This window comes from Phycodurus eques, chromosome 1 (assembly GCF_024500275.1).
Source record: "Phycodurus eques isolate BA_2022a chromosome 1, UOR_Pequ_1.1, whole genome shotgun sequence".
In the NCBI taxonomy this organism is placed as follows: Eukaryota; Metazoa; Chordata; class Actinopteri; order Syngnathiformes; family Syngnathidae; genus Phycodurus; species Phycodurus eques.
Genome location: NC_084525.1, coordinates 13,426,328 through 13,441,246, shown reverse-complemented (window position 1 = coordinate 13,441,246; position 14,919 = coordinate 13,426,328). Strand labels below are relative to the sequence as shown.

The 14,919-nt window shown below is 42.4% G+C and overlaps 1 protein-coding gene across 2 annotated transcripts in view; it reads right to left on the bottom strand.

Moving 5' to 3' along the window:
• Window positions 1–14,919, bottom strand: part of LOC133405123 (receptor tyrosine-protein kinase erbB-4-like) — a 199,175-nt gene that overhangs the window by 18,185 nt on the left and 166,071 nt on the right. The window contains exons 18-20 of one of the 2 annotated variants that reach the window (XM_061681842.1): window positions 13,736–13,858; window positions 13,534–13,632; window positions 9,672–9,857 (exon numbers count right to left, since the gene is read on the bottom strand). In XM_061681842.1, the coding sequence (XP_061537826.1) occupies window positions 9,672–9,857; window positions 13,534–13,632; window positions 13,736–13,858 (408 nt within the window). The remainder of the gene's footprint in view (window positions 1–9,671; window positions 9,858–13,533; window positions 13,633–13,735; window positions 13,859–14,919) is intronic. The other variant, XM_061681933.1, reaches the window with a different exon arrangement.

Here is a 14,919-nt window from a genome sequence, read left to right as displayed (position 1 = left end):
CAGGGTCACCGTAAGGGTGGGAAGTGATGATGAATCTAAGGGTCCATGACTGACAGAGACCCTATAATAAAATATGTTCAATAAAAAGCATTGATGTGGAAGGTCCCCACATCCATGGAAGTGCCTTTGTTTTTTTGTTTTTTCAGAGGTGGCGTCCTCAGGGGTAGCTAATGCAACAAAGGTAACTAATTATAAATGAATTAATATTTAATGACAGGGGTGTAGAAAGGGAACAGATACCTCTTATTTTCTTAAATTTAAAGATATAAACTGTGATTTCTGGTGCCCCCTAACACTGAAATTCAGCATTACAACAAAGCCTTCATCGCTTCGATATGACGTAGGCTAAATGCTTGTCGTCCTCCTCCTTCCAACCCTGCATAATTTCTCCTTTCTCTATAACTCAGTCGACCTGCACGCTGTCCATATATGGGTCTGCCTGTTCGTAGGTCATTTCCGCTGTCATTTCAGAGTACCACCAAGTGATACAGTGCGGGAATGTATAGGGTAGTCACTAAATTAAAAAAAATATATATTGAAAAATATAGATTGTTTCAGAAGATGCTTCAGAAGCTGATAGGCTTAATCAGCATTTTGTCATCTACTCTTGTAGTGGCTTGAGTGAAAATTTGTTTTTTTCTTTTCACAAAAAATATTGTTGTCAATGTTTTTTGTTTTTTTTTAAATAATGACCTCAACCACATGTACAAATCCGTGTAAAACAACAACAACAACAACAACAATTTGTCTTTTGGGTTGGAGTCAGGTCTTTGTTGCACAAGTAGGCCTACTCCAAATCTATCAGACTGCAAAATTGAACAGCCCTCTTCAAGTTACTGGATATTTACTGTTAAAAAGTTAGATTATCAAAGAAGTCAGACAGACATGCTTAAGATTGTTTTGGAGGTCTGCTAGTGCTATTCTACTTATTTGTTTACCATTCGTTCCTTCCATGTTGGACACAAAAGTTAAATATTGTTACCCTTCCAGTAAAGAAAAACATAACACAGTGGTCACTGATAAGACAAAAGTAATTATACTTAAATAAAATGACAAAACTGACTGAAATTCATAATGCTTTTCGAAAAGCAAATACTGAAGCAGGCCTGGACACAAATTACATTACTCTTAACTTCATATTATTGTACCTGTATAACCTCTTGAGGGAATCACTGGCATCAAAGGATTTCTATTATTTTCTCTAAATGAGACTTGTGCATCTGTTACATGTATTTTGGCCCACTCCTCATGAGTAAACTGCTCCAGCTGTCTCAGGTTTGAAGTGTGCTCCCATATGCCTTTTGGATTGTCAATATACATTTTGGCAAATTCGAGTCTCATCAGCCTCAAGTTATTTCAGTCAACATTCAGCCACAAATAACATGACGCTTTATTTAATGAAAGCGAACCAACAATTTTGTCTGTGTGTATGCAAACCTAATGGTGAGCAGATTAAAAACAAAACAAAAAAGATAGTCGCAGGAGAATGTTTAAAAAGTCAGCTGCCGCCATTCATCTGCCTGTGCGCACAGGCCTGTATCTAATGAGCCTCGGCTGCAGGCACCATCGGTAATGGCTGTGCAGGGAGAGAGGTGACCGAACCAATCAGGCATTCTTACCCAGTGGATCTGGCAGTCAAATCCCTCCCCTTACGCATCCTTGAGCACTGCTGATCCTTACAGATAATTAGAAAGACCCAGGGGGCTTATCCCTCCTCCGCCAGCTCTCGCCATCACCTCTCCCTGAGCCCACTTCCCTCATTTTGTTGCATCAGCAGGGCCACACGTACACGTGGGGATCACTATGTTCTTGTGCTGGTGCGCCTATCTCGGTCTCTATGATGCAGGTCATACTATTTGCTGAGCAGGATGCGCTTCCTGACAATCTGCGAGTTGAAATATGAAATATGGGAGTGCATTATAATGAAGTCTGGTGAAAATTAATCACGGAAGATGGATCACCACTGTTTGTCTCCTTGTTGGCCTTAAGTTCCTACTGTATGAATAACGTGCAGTATAAAAAGTGGATGAAAAATAAATAAAATGCATTCTTAGGGCATACTGTAAATAAAATGCATTCTGTGGGCACATTGTAAGCTTCAGCCAATCAATGGAGACACAGGTTTCTCTAATTCCCTACCTTCTCCTGGTAACTGACTCTGGTTTACTCACCATCCTCATCTTCCTTGATCTGACTACAGCTTTTGATACCATTTCCCACAGCATCCACCTGAACATACTCCATCACATTGGGATTACGTACACACCACTCCAGTGGTTCAGTTCTTACCTGTCTGGCCGGACCCACTTTGCTCAAATTGAATCATTCAAATCCCATCCATCCCCATTTATTCTGGTGTCCCCCAGGGCACTGTCTTGGGACCCCTTCTTTTTATCACCTATATCCTACCTTTTCCGTAAATTCAATTTACACTTTCACTGTTACGCGGATGACACCCAGCTCTACCTCTCCACCAAACCCATTGCCACTCTTCTTCATTTACTGACTGCTTCTCTGAACTCAAACACGCAAAAATCCAACTTTCTACAACTCAACAGTGATAACTGAAATCCTACTCATAGGTACCAAGTTCATGCTCGCCACAATTTATAGTTTTCCATTAAACTTGATAATTCCTGTTTCCCCCTCTCCTCAGGTTGAGTGTCTGGGTTTGATTTTTGACAGCACACTCTCCTTCCAAGCACACAAAAAACATCACCCGGTCTGCATACTTTCACTTACAGAACATCAATAGCCTCGATCCATCCCTCACCCCCCACACTGCTGCTGTCCTTGTTCATAACCTCGTCACTTCCCACGTGGATTATTGCAACTTCTGTTTGCTCTCCCCCACAAGTCACTACAAAAATACAGCTTCTCTTGTAACATTTCCCATATCATTTGGCATTTTAATTGATGTTTTATGTTCTGTTATTTGTATTGCTTTGCTTGATTTCTTTTAACTATGTATGTACGGTGACCTTGTAAGGCACCTATAAATAAAAATAATTGTTATTACGATTATTACTGGCATAAATTGTCAAAGTGTACACTTCATTAAGATAACGGATTTTATTTGGTTCACAAAGTTTTATTTAGCACAATGCCTCATTATTTTTTTGCTGGGAAGAATTATAGGTACAGCAGAACAATTTTTTTTATACAACCCCAATTCCAGTGAAGTTGGGCGTTGTGTTAAACATAAATAAAAACATAATACAATGATTTGCAAATCATGTTCAACCTATATTTAATTGCATACACTACAAAGACAAGATATTTAATGTTCAAACTGATAAAAGTTTATTGTTTTTAGCAAATAATCATTAACTTAGAATTTTATGGCTGCAACACGTTCCAAAAAAGCTGGGAAAGGGTCATGTTCACCAGTGTGTTACATCACTTTATTCTTTTAACAACATTCAATAAATGTTTGGGAACTGAGGACACTAATTGTTGAAGCTTTGTAGGTGGAATTCTTTCCCATTCTTGCTTGATGTACAGCTTCAGCTGTTCAACAGTCCGGGGTTTCCGTTGTCGTATTTTACGCTTCATAATGCGCCACACATTTTCAATGGGAGACAGGTCTGGACTGCAGGCAGGCCAGTCTAGTACCCGCACTCTTTTACTACGAAGCCATGCTGTTGTAACACGTGCAGAATGTGGTTTGACATTGTCTTGCTGAAATAAGCAGGGGCGTCTCTAAAAAAGATGTTGCTTGTATGGCAGCATATGTTTCTCCAAACCTGTATGTACCTTTCAGCATTAATGGTGGCTTCACAGATGTGTAAGTTACCCATGCCATTGGCACTAACACAGCCCCATACCATCACAGATGCTGGCTTTTGAACTTTATGTCCATAACAGTCTGGATGGTTATTTTCCTCTTTGGCCCGGAGGACACGATGTCCATGATTTCCAAAAACAATTTGAAATGTGGACTCGTTGGACCACAGAACACTTTTCCACTTTGCATCAGTCCATCTTAGATGAGCTCGGGCCCAGAGAAGCCGGCGGTGTTTCTGGGTGTTGTGTTCCTGAGCCCATGTGGTGATATCCTTTACACATTGATGTTGGTTTTTGATGCAGTGCCGCCTGAGGGATCGAAGGTCACGGGCATTCAATGTTGGTTTTCGGCCTTGCTGCTTACATGCAGTGAATTCTCCAGATTATCTGAACCTTTTGATGATATTATGGACCGTAGATGATGAAATCCCTAAATTCCTTGCAATTGTACGTTGAGGAACATTGTCCTTAAACTGTTCGACTATTTTCTCACGCACTTGTTCGCAAAGAGGAGAACCTCGCCCCATCTTTGCTTGTGAATGACTGAGCGATTCAGGGAAGCTCCTTTCATACCCAATCATGGCACCCACTTGTTCCCAATTAACCTGTTCACCTGTGGGATGTTCCAAACAGGTGTTTGATGAGCATTCCCCATCTTTCTCAGTTTTTTTTGCCACCTGTTCCAGCTTTTTTGGAACGTGTTCCAGCCATAAAATTCCAAGTTTATGATTATTTGCTAAAAACAATAAAGTTTGTCAGTTTGAACAGTTTGTCTTTGTAGTGTATTCAATTAAATATAGGTTGAACATGATTTGCAAATCATTGTATTCTGTTTTTATTTTTATTCAGTTATTATATTTATTTAACACAACGTCCCAACTTCATTGGAATTGGGGTTGTATATCTCAGGCCACTTTTGCAATTACTCATACCTCTGCTATGTACATGGACGCTGCAGACACAAGTCATATTGCACCCCACTTAACTAATTATAATTGCCTTTCAGTACACTAACAAGTGTCTTCATCACTCAGAAACTAGCTTTTATATTTTATTAATAATTGCCATAATGCAACAGGTCTGATATCAAGAACCAACACTAACACTTTAAAATATTTATGTTCATTTACATGTATGTGCTGTGTAAAGAGGCAGAATTCAGAATCAATGCAGGCCACCAACATGCTGAATGATACAGTTTGCTTAGAGATGCATTTTGATAAAAACTTGGCAACTTGACGAAGATAATTTATATCTTGAATTACGGAACAGTAATCGCAAAACAATTTTACAACTTCACTGTCCTCCAAATGTATTGGAACAGTGAGGAAAATAGCCTGAAAGGGACATTCAGTAATCTGCATATTTTCCACTGGTCACACATCAGACATCGTCAAAGACTGTGTACTTCTGTCTATTTTAGTTTTATATTGTTTACTTTATTACTGTCCACCAGCAAACATTTGTTTACTCTAAAATGGCATTTAAGAATTTTCAGCAAACCTCTTTCTATTAACACTACTCGTCTGTCACATTGTGTGATGATAAAGGAATTAATAAAAAGTTCAAATATGACCTAAAACATCCATCCATCCATTTCTATAGCGCGTATCCTGATTCGGGTTGTGGGTGTGCTGGAGCCGAACCCAGCTGAATTCGGGCGAGAGGTGGGGTACATCCTAGACTGGTTGCAAGCCAATAAGAAGGCACCTATAGACAAAGATAGAAAAACAATCATTTGGACTCACATTCACACCTCAGCATAATTTTGAGACTTCAAATAACCGAACATACATGTTTTTGGAATGTGGGAGAAAACTGGCGTAACATAAGTATTATATAATATGCGAAGTCCGCATATGAGGCCATGAGCCTGGATTCAAATCACTATTCTCAAAACTGTGAGGCGGATGTGCTAACTACTAATCCACCAAGCTGATTACATAAATGTCACATGTACAATTCACAAAGGTTTTTATGATAGCAACATTTTTCTTACATTATTACTTCATGAAAAACATCAAACAAAACAAGATTACTTCTTCAAAAACTGAAAACAGGATTGATACTTTAAATACTGGAGCACTCAACTAACTAACTAACTAACTAACTGTGACCAAATCATGAGCCCCTCGCCAAACCTTGTCTTGACTTGGTAGAGGTAATACTGGTAATGAGTCTTGTAGAGATGTGTTTGCTCAGCACAGGGTAGCAGCGAAGTCAATGACACCTCGAAAACTAGACAAAATCTTAACCAGATTGGATCTCCTCCCACAGGGTCTGTGGGGTGCAAGAGGAATGGCGGAGGGGAAACCACTGCAGGATGCAAACCTCACACACACACACACACATGTACATTAAGATTATATTGTACTTTACCCTCTACGAGAAGGTGACAGGTGATTTCGCGAAAGAAAAAAAATCTCAGTTTTTTTTCTCACATTGGCAAAGCAAAACACAGAGTAAATCTAAATTGTCATACCATTGCTTATGCAGGCTCTCATTAATATTTTACTACAATGCAGTACTGTACTGCATCAGGTTTACCTCAGAGAAGGTCAATATTTGGCACCATCATTAGCCCTGTCAATCAGCAAAACGCCACCCAGAACGTGACAGCTCTGCTTGACAACATGAATTGCGCGGGGGTCTGGGGTGTAGGGGGTGTCGCTGCAGGGCATGTTATGCAAATGTCAGCTAGCCACAGGGAGTATTCTCACCAATCTTGATACACTTGAGCAAACCTCTTTGATGACGGTCAAGATGGTCATTTTGGGCAGGAAAAACCATCACATCGTCACAGCACCTCTAATTTCAGGTTGTAAGATGTAAAGCCTATGGACAGGCTGTGAGAGCAACACAGAGCACCACAGCGGTTGGAGAGCCAAATTAAATGACTCCCCCAGCCCTTTGGCCTATTCAGCCCAAATCCCACATTTAATTCAGGGATTGATTTGTTCATTAAAATACATGGTAAACCTAATTATTCCATTCATAATCCAAAACCAAGTGAAAAATGATGAAGCAGACAAGAGAATCAGCAAAGGAGTGATGCTTTGTTCAATTTCATGCATTGAGACTCCCCCCCCAAACACACACACGCGCACATCTCGGGTAATGTTCAAAGGGCAAACTTTCACTTCTTTAAACGGAGCAGTTGGCCTCAGTGGGAAAAGAGATGGGACGTGTGTGTGTTTACAGGTGAGCAAAGAAAAGAACAAACTAATGAATTACAAGATTGAAAGCGGTTCAGCTGTGCTACATTATCTGTGTGTGTGTCTATGTGTGTGTGTGTGTGTGTGTGTGAGTGTGTTTGTGTGTTGATGCAAGTGTCAGTCAGTGTGTAAGTGTGTGCAAGTGTGGCAGCAAGGCAGCTCTGAGTGTGGCTGTAGATTAATGACAGCCATTATCTCAATGCCCAAAACACTCAGTGATAGAGAGTCAGTGCCTAGCGACGGGCCGCGGCCAATCTATTTGCGGCACAGAGGTCTCCTGCCTGGGTCAGAAACCACATACGGCTAGTATTTGTGCAGTTGTCGTGGCGCTGGCTGAGGGGGTAGGGGTGGCCACTAGAAAGAAATTATCTTTCTCCTCAGAAAACTATTTCTTAGTCAGTGAAAATTTTAGCTCTGATTGTTCCTTTTGAAAATATTGTGTATCTTACAAAGGATGAACTGATATGCTATTGTTAGCTTTTCGACAAGATAAATGTATTCACGAATGGTCAACTGGGGTCACTGGTAGTGTAATGTAGCCCAATGCTGCCAGAATATGTGGATTTGAGTGTTTGTTTGTCAGGTTTGCGCCCTGTGAATGATTAGTAACCAGTCCAGGGTGAAGTCAGCCTTTCACTCAGTCAGGTGGGATAAACTCTAGCTTTCTCTGGACAGAATAAAATACATACAAAATAGATGAATGGGTGAATGATCATTGATATATATTTTTATATTAAAAGAGAAGTCAAGAAGTACTGATCACAGCACATACTAATTTGCCAATTTGTTGATATTGCAGTGGATTTCCATGGTGAAAAAGACAAGGAGCCATACTCAAGTTGCAGGACCGATTATCTAATTTGTTCAGTAAAATGTTATCCAAGTAGGTAATCCGCAAAGGTTGACTCAAGGTAACCCGACTGTTGTTTGTCGAAGACATTTCACCTTTCATCCAAAAGGCTTCTTCAGTTCTAAATTCTCGGTGCGCAGTCCCTCTAGTTATGCCTCGTAGGATGTGTTTCCTGTTGGAGCTCAACAATAGGGTTTGGTGTGGATAGCATACCAATCAGTCATTCTATTCTCTTGTGGCTAAACAGCTTGTTAGGGCCAACGGTAATAATGGTTCTAAAGAACTGAAGAAGACTTTTGGATTAAAGGTGCAACATCTTCAACAAACATCAACAGTTCAGTACACTTGAAATGAGTGGCTGTCAGCCTCTACAGTATGTGTTTTGTGATTGACTAGTGACCAGTCCAGGGTGTTCGCTTTTCACCTGATGTCAGCTGGGATAGGCTCCAAATCCCTGTGACGCTGTACAGATAGGTGGTATAGATAATGGATGAATGGAGGGATGGATGTATTATTTCGGCATGTAGTTATTACTAGAAGACCAGCGCAGGGCAAAATTCAAGGGCAAAGGGCATAATTCAACGTAAGACCACCACTGACTGGACGTCTTCACTCAGTTTCAGATTTGTGTTTTTCCTGTGCCGTTCATGCCATTTAAAAGTGTAACCAACACAAAAACCAAAACACTGTCTGTGTTTTCACCCATAGAAAAACAATTGTGAAGCTGGGAGAAGATTTAAAACCAATAAAAGGAATTGCACAAACATGAACCAAAGCTTAGTACAACCATGCTCTGGAGTAGAAAGAAACCACAGGTGTACTAAGTAACATACATTGAACGGGTAGATCAAGGAAAGCAGCAGCAGCTAAAAACAAACATTGTAAGAGTTCTCACGAAGGATTAAACAAAATTGTTTGTGACATGATCAAAAAAATTCAGACGGAATAATATAAAGTAGCTGTTGCCAACTAGCGGCCCCTGTGGAATAACTGGCCTTCAGCCAATTATATCTGGACCGCCAGATGACGTTTGTCAAGGCCTGATGATGACCGGGCTGCTACACCGCCATGGCGGGGGGAAAAAATGCTGCTACAGCGCTCACTTTACTCCCTTGTTACAGTATTTAAGCATCTGATTGGTCACGTAACCCATGTGACATGAAATGACATCACAAGAAAGACACTGATTGCCCATGTGACTGAACCATGCGATCGAAATGTGGTATTCAATGCGAAGTAATGGCGACAAAACGGCGGCTGCGGCGGCTGTAACTGTTTACATAAGGGGCAGACGTTAATCGCCCAATAAAGAAAATAGTGTTGACAACTAATGTGAATTGCAGGACACATCGTCACTTCAAACACATCAAGCCTGTCTGAGCGTCGCTTTGTAATCGATCAGGTGAGAGGTGCTCCTCGCGATGCTTCCTTCCCCCGAAGCACAACAAAGCCCGGCATACCTCTGGCAGCCGCGGTGGACCTCCGCTTTGCGCAGGTAGGATGAATGCATATTTTTCTTTTCACTCTTCTTCGTACTTCCTACATTTACAATCAACTTATCTTTTCATCGCTTTCGACACTGACATTTTGCTAGCTTGCGATCTTGAGCTAATGTCTCACACGTCATCCCGACATCAAGAAATAACAATCTACTGTTCACCAAGACTTTATGAACCAAAGCACCAAGGCGACACCAGAAGATGCAAACCAATCATTAGGAGGAACAATAGGAAGGCCAGGCTTGGCTTGTCAAAAAGTAAATAGCCTATAAACGTCTCAGATAGAGTTTTATGGATTCCTTCTCGATTATAGTCACCCACCTTGGCGATTTGGACGCACCAGTTGAGCAGCAGCTGCGACCCAATGTTGTCCTTGTGCTCGTGCACATAATCGAGGAGGCAGCCGTGTGGCATAAGTTGAGTGACCAGCTGGATGGTGGGGCTCAAGCAGACACCCAGTAGGCGCACCAGGTGTGGGTGTTCCATGCTGGCCATGATCAGCGCCTCCTGGGTGAAAGACAAAAAGGGACTAAGAGGACTGGCGCTCCATCTGGAATGAAGCGAGGTACTCTGATTCCGCTCACAGGTTGAAAGTTTTAGAGACCTGACAAGTTGTGAGAGTCATAATATCTATTTGTCAACAAATATCTGCTTCTGTTTTCATAGTAGAACTCAGGGCCTCTCCGTGTATCTATTATGCATGACTACTTGTGCACTATAATCCAAGTGGAGGTGGAAGCATAAATGAAGACGGGTTGCTGACTACATTTGCATGCAGCATCTGTTCGTGGAGTATTCTCACAGTTCAAGAAAACACTTCAGAAAACCTCTTCAAAGCAGCATAGACACGGCCTTTTTCATCTACATTTCACACAGAGTTTCAACTATGTTGCACCAGCACAATTAAATGTAGGCCGTGGCAGATCTGAATGAGCCTCGGACACCTTTCACCTCACAGTAGCGTACGCGTAGATGAGGTGCCACTTTAAATATAGAATCAGAGACGGAGCTTGGTGGTAATGTGGGAGGCAGTAGATTAATTCTAAACAGGCGCCACAGACCAGGGAAACACCTTGATTTAAAAGTGGTGCCAATACATGACCACGTCATAAAACCACCTGCTCTCTCCCAAGCATTCTGCAGCTCCAAGCACCTCCATATCAGGCACACAGCTCGGCAGGAAGAGGAAAAGGATGGTGAGAGTGAAAGAAGACAAAAAAAGTAGGGATGGCTCCCAAAGCTTTATGGAGTTGTACATTATGCAGCGCTAAACTTGTGCTTTCTACTCCTGTGTGTGTGTGTGTGTGTGTGCGCGCGTACGTGCGTGCATGTGTGTTTTGATGTATGAAGGCGTGCTCAAGGGTGTAGCTGTGTTTTGCTTTCTCTCTCATCTTCCTGTACATTGACCTCCATTACTGCCAGATGACCCTATTTTCCCATCTAACTTATTTTGCTACACAAAGACACACGTACACGATCGTCTTACATATTACAGCATAAGAAGACAATGAATAAGTGGTGTACTATGTCTATTATATTATCCGCTTATCCTCACTAGGTGTAGCGGGTGTGCTGGAGCCTATCCCAGCTATCTCCGGGCGAGAGGGGGGGTACACCCTGAACTGGTCGCAAGCCAATCGCAGGGCACATATAAACAAACAACCATTCGCACGCACATTCATACCTACGGGCAATTCAGAGTGTTCAATTAACCTACCACGCATGTTTTTGGGATGTGGGAGGAAACCGGAGTACCCGAAGAAAAGCCACGCAGACACTGGGAGAACATGCAAACTCCACACAGCCGGCTGGGATTTGAACCTCAGAACTGTGAGGCAGATGTGGTAACCAGTATATATATATATATATATATATACACACACACACACACACACACACAGTGGGTATGGAACGTATTCAGACCCCCTGAAATTTTTCACTCTGTGTTATAGTGCAGCCATTTGCTAAAGTCATTTAAGTTCATTTCCCCCCTCATTTATGTACACAGAGCAAACCATATTGACAGAAAAAAACGGAATTGTTGAAGTTTTGCAGATTCATTAAAAAAGAAAAACTGAAATATCACGCAGCCATAAGTATTAGGACCCTTTGCTCAGTATTTAGTAGAAGCACCTATTTGAGGTAATACAGCTTAATGGGTCTCTTTGGGAATGGCACAACAAGTTTTCCAAACCTGGATTTGGGGATCCTCTGCCATTCTTCCGAGCTGATCCTCTCCAGTTCTGTCAGGTTGGATGGTGAACATTGGTTGACAGGCATTTTTAGGTCTCTCCAGAGATGCTCAATTGGGTTTAAGTCAAGGCTCTGGCTGGGCCATTCACGAACAGTCATGGAGTTGTTCTGAAGCTAGTCCTTCATTATTTTAGCTGTGTGCTTAGGGTCATTGTCTTGTTGGAAGGTGAACCTTCGGCCCAGTATGAGGTCCTGATTACTCTGGAGAAGGTTTTCTTCCAGGATATACCTGTACTTGGCCACATTCATCTTTCCTTCGATTGCAACCAGTCGTCCTGTCCCTGCAGCTGAAAAACACCCCCACAGCATGATGCTGCCACCACCATGCTTCACTGTTGGCACTGTATTGGACAGGTGATGAGCAGTACCTGGTTTTCTCCACACATACCACTTATAATTAAGGCCTAAAAGTCTAATCTTGGTCTCATCAGACCAGAGAATCTTATTTCTCACCATCTTGGAGTCCTTCGGGTATTTATTTTTTTTTTTTTTTTAGCAAACTCCATGTGGGCTTTCATGTGTTTTGCACTGAGGAGAGGCTTCCGTCGGGCCACTCTGCCATAAAGCCCCGACTGGTGGAGGGCTGCAGTGGTGGTTGACTTTCTAGAACTTTCTCCCATCTCCCGACTGCATCTCTGGAGCTCAGCCACAGTGATCTTTGGGTTCTTCTTTACCTCTCTCACGAAGAATCTTCTCCCCCGATTGCTCAGTTTGACCGGACGGCCAGCTCTAGGAAGGGTTCTGGTCATCCCAAACGTCTTCCATTTAATGATTATGGAGACCACTATGCTCTTAGGTACCTTAAGTGCATGAGAAATGTTTTTGTAACCTTGGCCAGATCTCTCTCTTGCCACAATCCTGTCTCTGAGCTCTTCAGGCAGTTCTTTTGACTTCATGATTCTCATTTGCTCTGACATGCACTGTGAGCTGTAAGGTATTATATAGACAGGTGTGTGGCTTTCCTAATCAAGTCCAATCAGTGTACTCAAACATAGCTGGACTCCAATGAAGGTGTAGAACCATCTCAAAGAAGAAATGGGGGCACCCGAGTTAAATATATGAATGTCATAGCAAACGGTCTGAATACATATGGCTGTGTGATATTTCAGTTTTTCCTTTTTAATAAATCTGCAAAAATTTCAACAATTCCATTGTTTTCTGTCATTGTGCGGTGCTGTGTGTACATTAATGAGGGGAAAATGAACTTAAATTGAATGAATTTAGCAAATGGCTGCAATATAACATGCAGTGAAAAATGTAAGGGGGTCTGTACCCACTGTGTGTCTGTGTGTGTGTGTGTGTGTGTATATATATATATATATATATATATATATATATAGTAAAATCATCAACCTGGTCACTCACAAGCGCATGTCTTCCAACGCTTGCAAATCACACTACCACTGCTAGGGGAGCGTTTTTTGTTTGTTGTAGTGGTGTGTGTGTGTGTTTGTGTATATGAGTGAGCATGTGTGCTTGGAGCTGGCACTCCAGTGGCTGGCTTCTTAGTGGCGAGGCGTGAGCCTGCCTTTAGATTGCTGTTTAACAAGCTGACAGAGCGAGCATATTGGCTCTGGATGCAGAATCCTGCTGGGAGAAACAGGAGAAGAGGAGAGACAGAGGGTAAAAGAGAGGAGAGGATGGAGGTGAAGAGAACACCGGACTCCGAAATGGGAGCAGTGAAATCAAAAGAGTGTGAAGAGAAAAATTGGTAAAAGAGAGGGGAAAAGAGAGGCGGGAAGAGGTGATAAAAACAAAAACTTCTCTAGCCTGGCGGGACTCCAGAGAAGCCACATATCATAAACAAGTGGTGTTTTTAATAGTCTCATCCAGTCTTGGCAGTTCATTTTTATCCCTGAGATGCTACTTTCATAAAAATTTACAGCCAAGTGTGCAATCCAACAAAGTGGCAAGCGACAGGAATACGCACGTCCATGAACTCCACATTGGCTTTGGGGCCCGTGGTCTCGTTTAGGATTTTAATAGCCACTGGGATCTTCACCGTCTCTCCTTCTGGGACCCAGATGCCCTAGAAAATGAAGCAATTATTATAAATCTGAAACTCCAGGTCTCAATAAACACAGTACACAAATCAACTGGTGTGATTCAAATTTGTGCTCCGGCTCACTTACCTTGTAGACTGTTCCAAAAGCCCCCGAGCCCAAAATCTTGACCCTTTTTAACTCAGTCTCCTTCAGGATGCGCAGTTGAGCCTGGTTGGGCGCTGTTCCACTGGGGGTCAGGGGCTCTACCAGCTGACAAAACACACACATGGTGTATAGTTCAACTATTTATCTTTTAGCAACACTATTGCCTGCATGCAAAATTGTTGAAGTCTGCCGTTTTTAGCTTCCAGTCAAATATTTTCCTCTTGTGCTCTGATTGCAAAACACATCTAACGCTGGAAACATTCAGCATGTTGAGGCTGTTCCATTAAAAATAATAATGTACGTCTTGCAAGTCAGCAGTGAGAATGAAGGAAGATTTGTGTCAAATACAAATTACAAAAACATTCAACATCTGTGACCTTCCCATCCTGATACCAATGATTTTGGAACTTGCTGCTTCACACACACACACACGCACACACACACACAGGCGCACACATACACACTCTGGAATACAAATATTTCTAGGGTGTGAACATTTCCGAGGTTGGAGGGAGCATGCCCATGCTGAACCAGTGCCATCTCAGCTGCTTGCACAGCAGAAAAAGACTCGTTGCTCGCCAGCTGTGCACATACCAAACCATTCCGTGCCAATGTTTATGATGAGCCCCGCTTGGCATCCAGTGACAGCTGACACCCAGTTACATTCCAGCAGCTGGCCAGCCACATACCTCGCCATTCCGCAAAACCTCAGCCTCTTAATCTAAAGAAGCAGTGCTTCACCTGTAACTGAGCTAACCGAGAGAAGTAAGAGCCAGGCAGAAATCCAACCAGACAGCAAATGGAAAAGCCACACTCACAAATATTGGCAAAGCCATATCGACATCCAGCGGCCCCCAAATAAAAGCTCATATCGAAGTACCAAACACACATCCCAGCATATGAAGAAGTCAATGCGTCTGATCGATGTGCGTCTTAATGAGCCTATCGGAGCCCTGGCGCGCTGCGGTTTATCAGCGGCATAATCACGCTGCTCAACCACGGCCATCAAACAATATAATGAGACCATACATCAGCTGGTCAGCCACTCAAACACTCACTCGACGTGACATAAAACCATCACTGCAATAAGAGCTGTGACTACGTTGCCTGCCTGCCCACTGCACAAAATGGATGACTGCCTGCCAGTGACTTGTTGCTTCATGGAT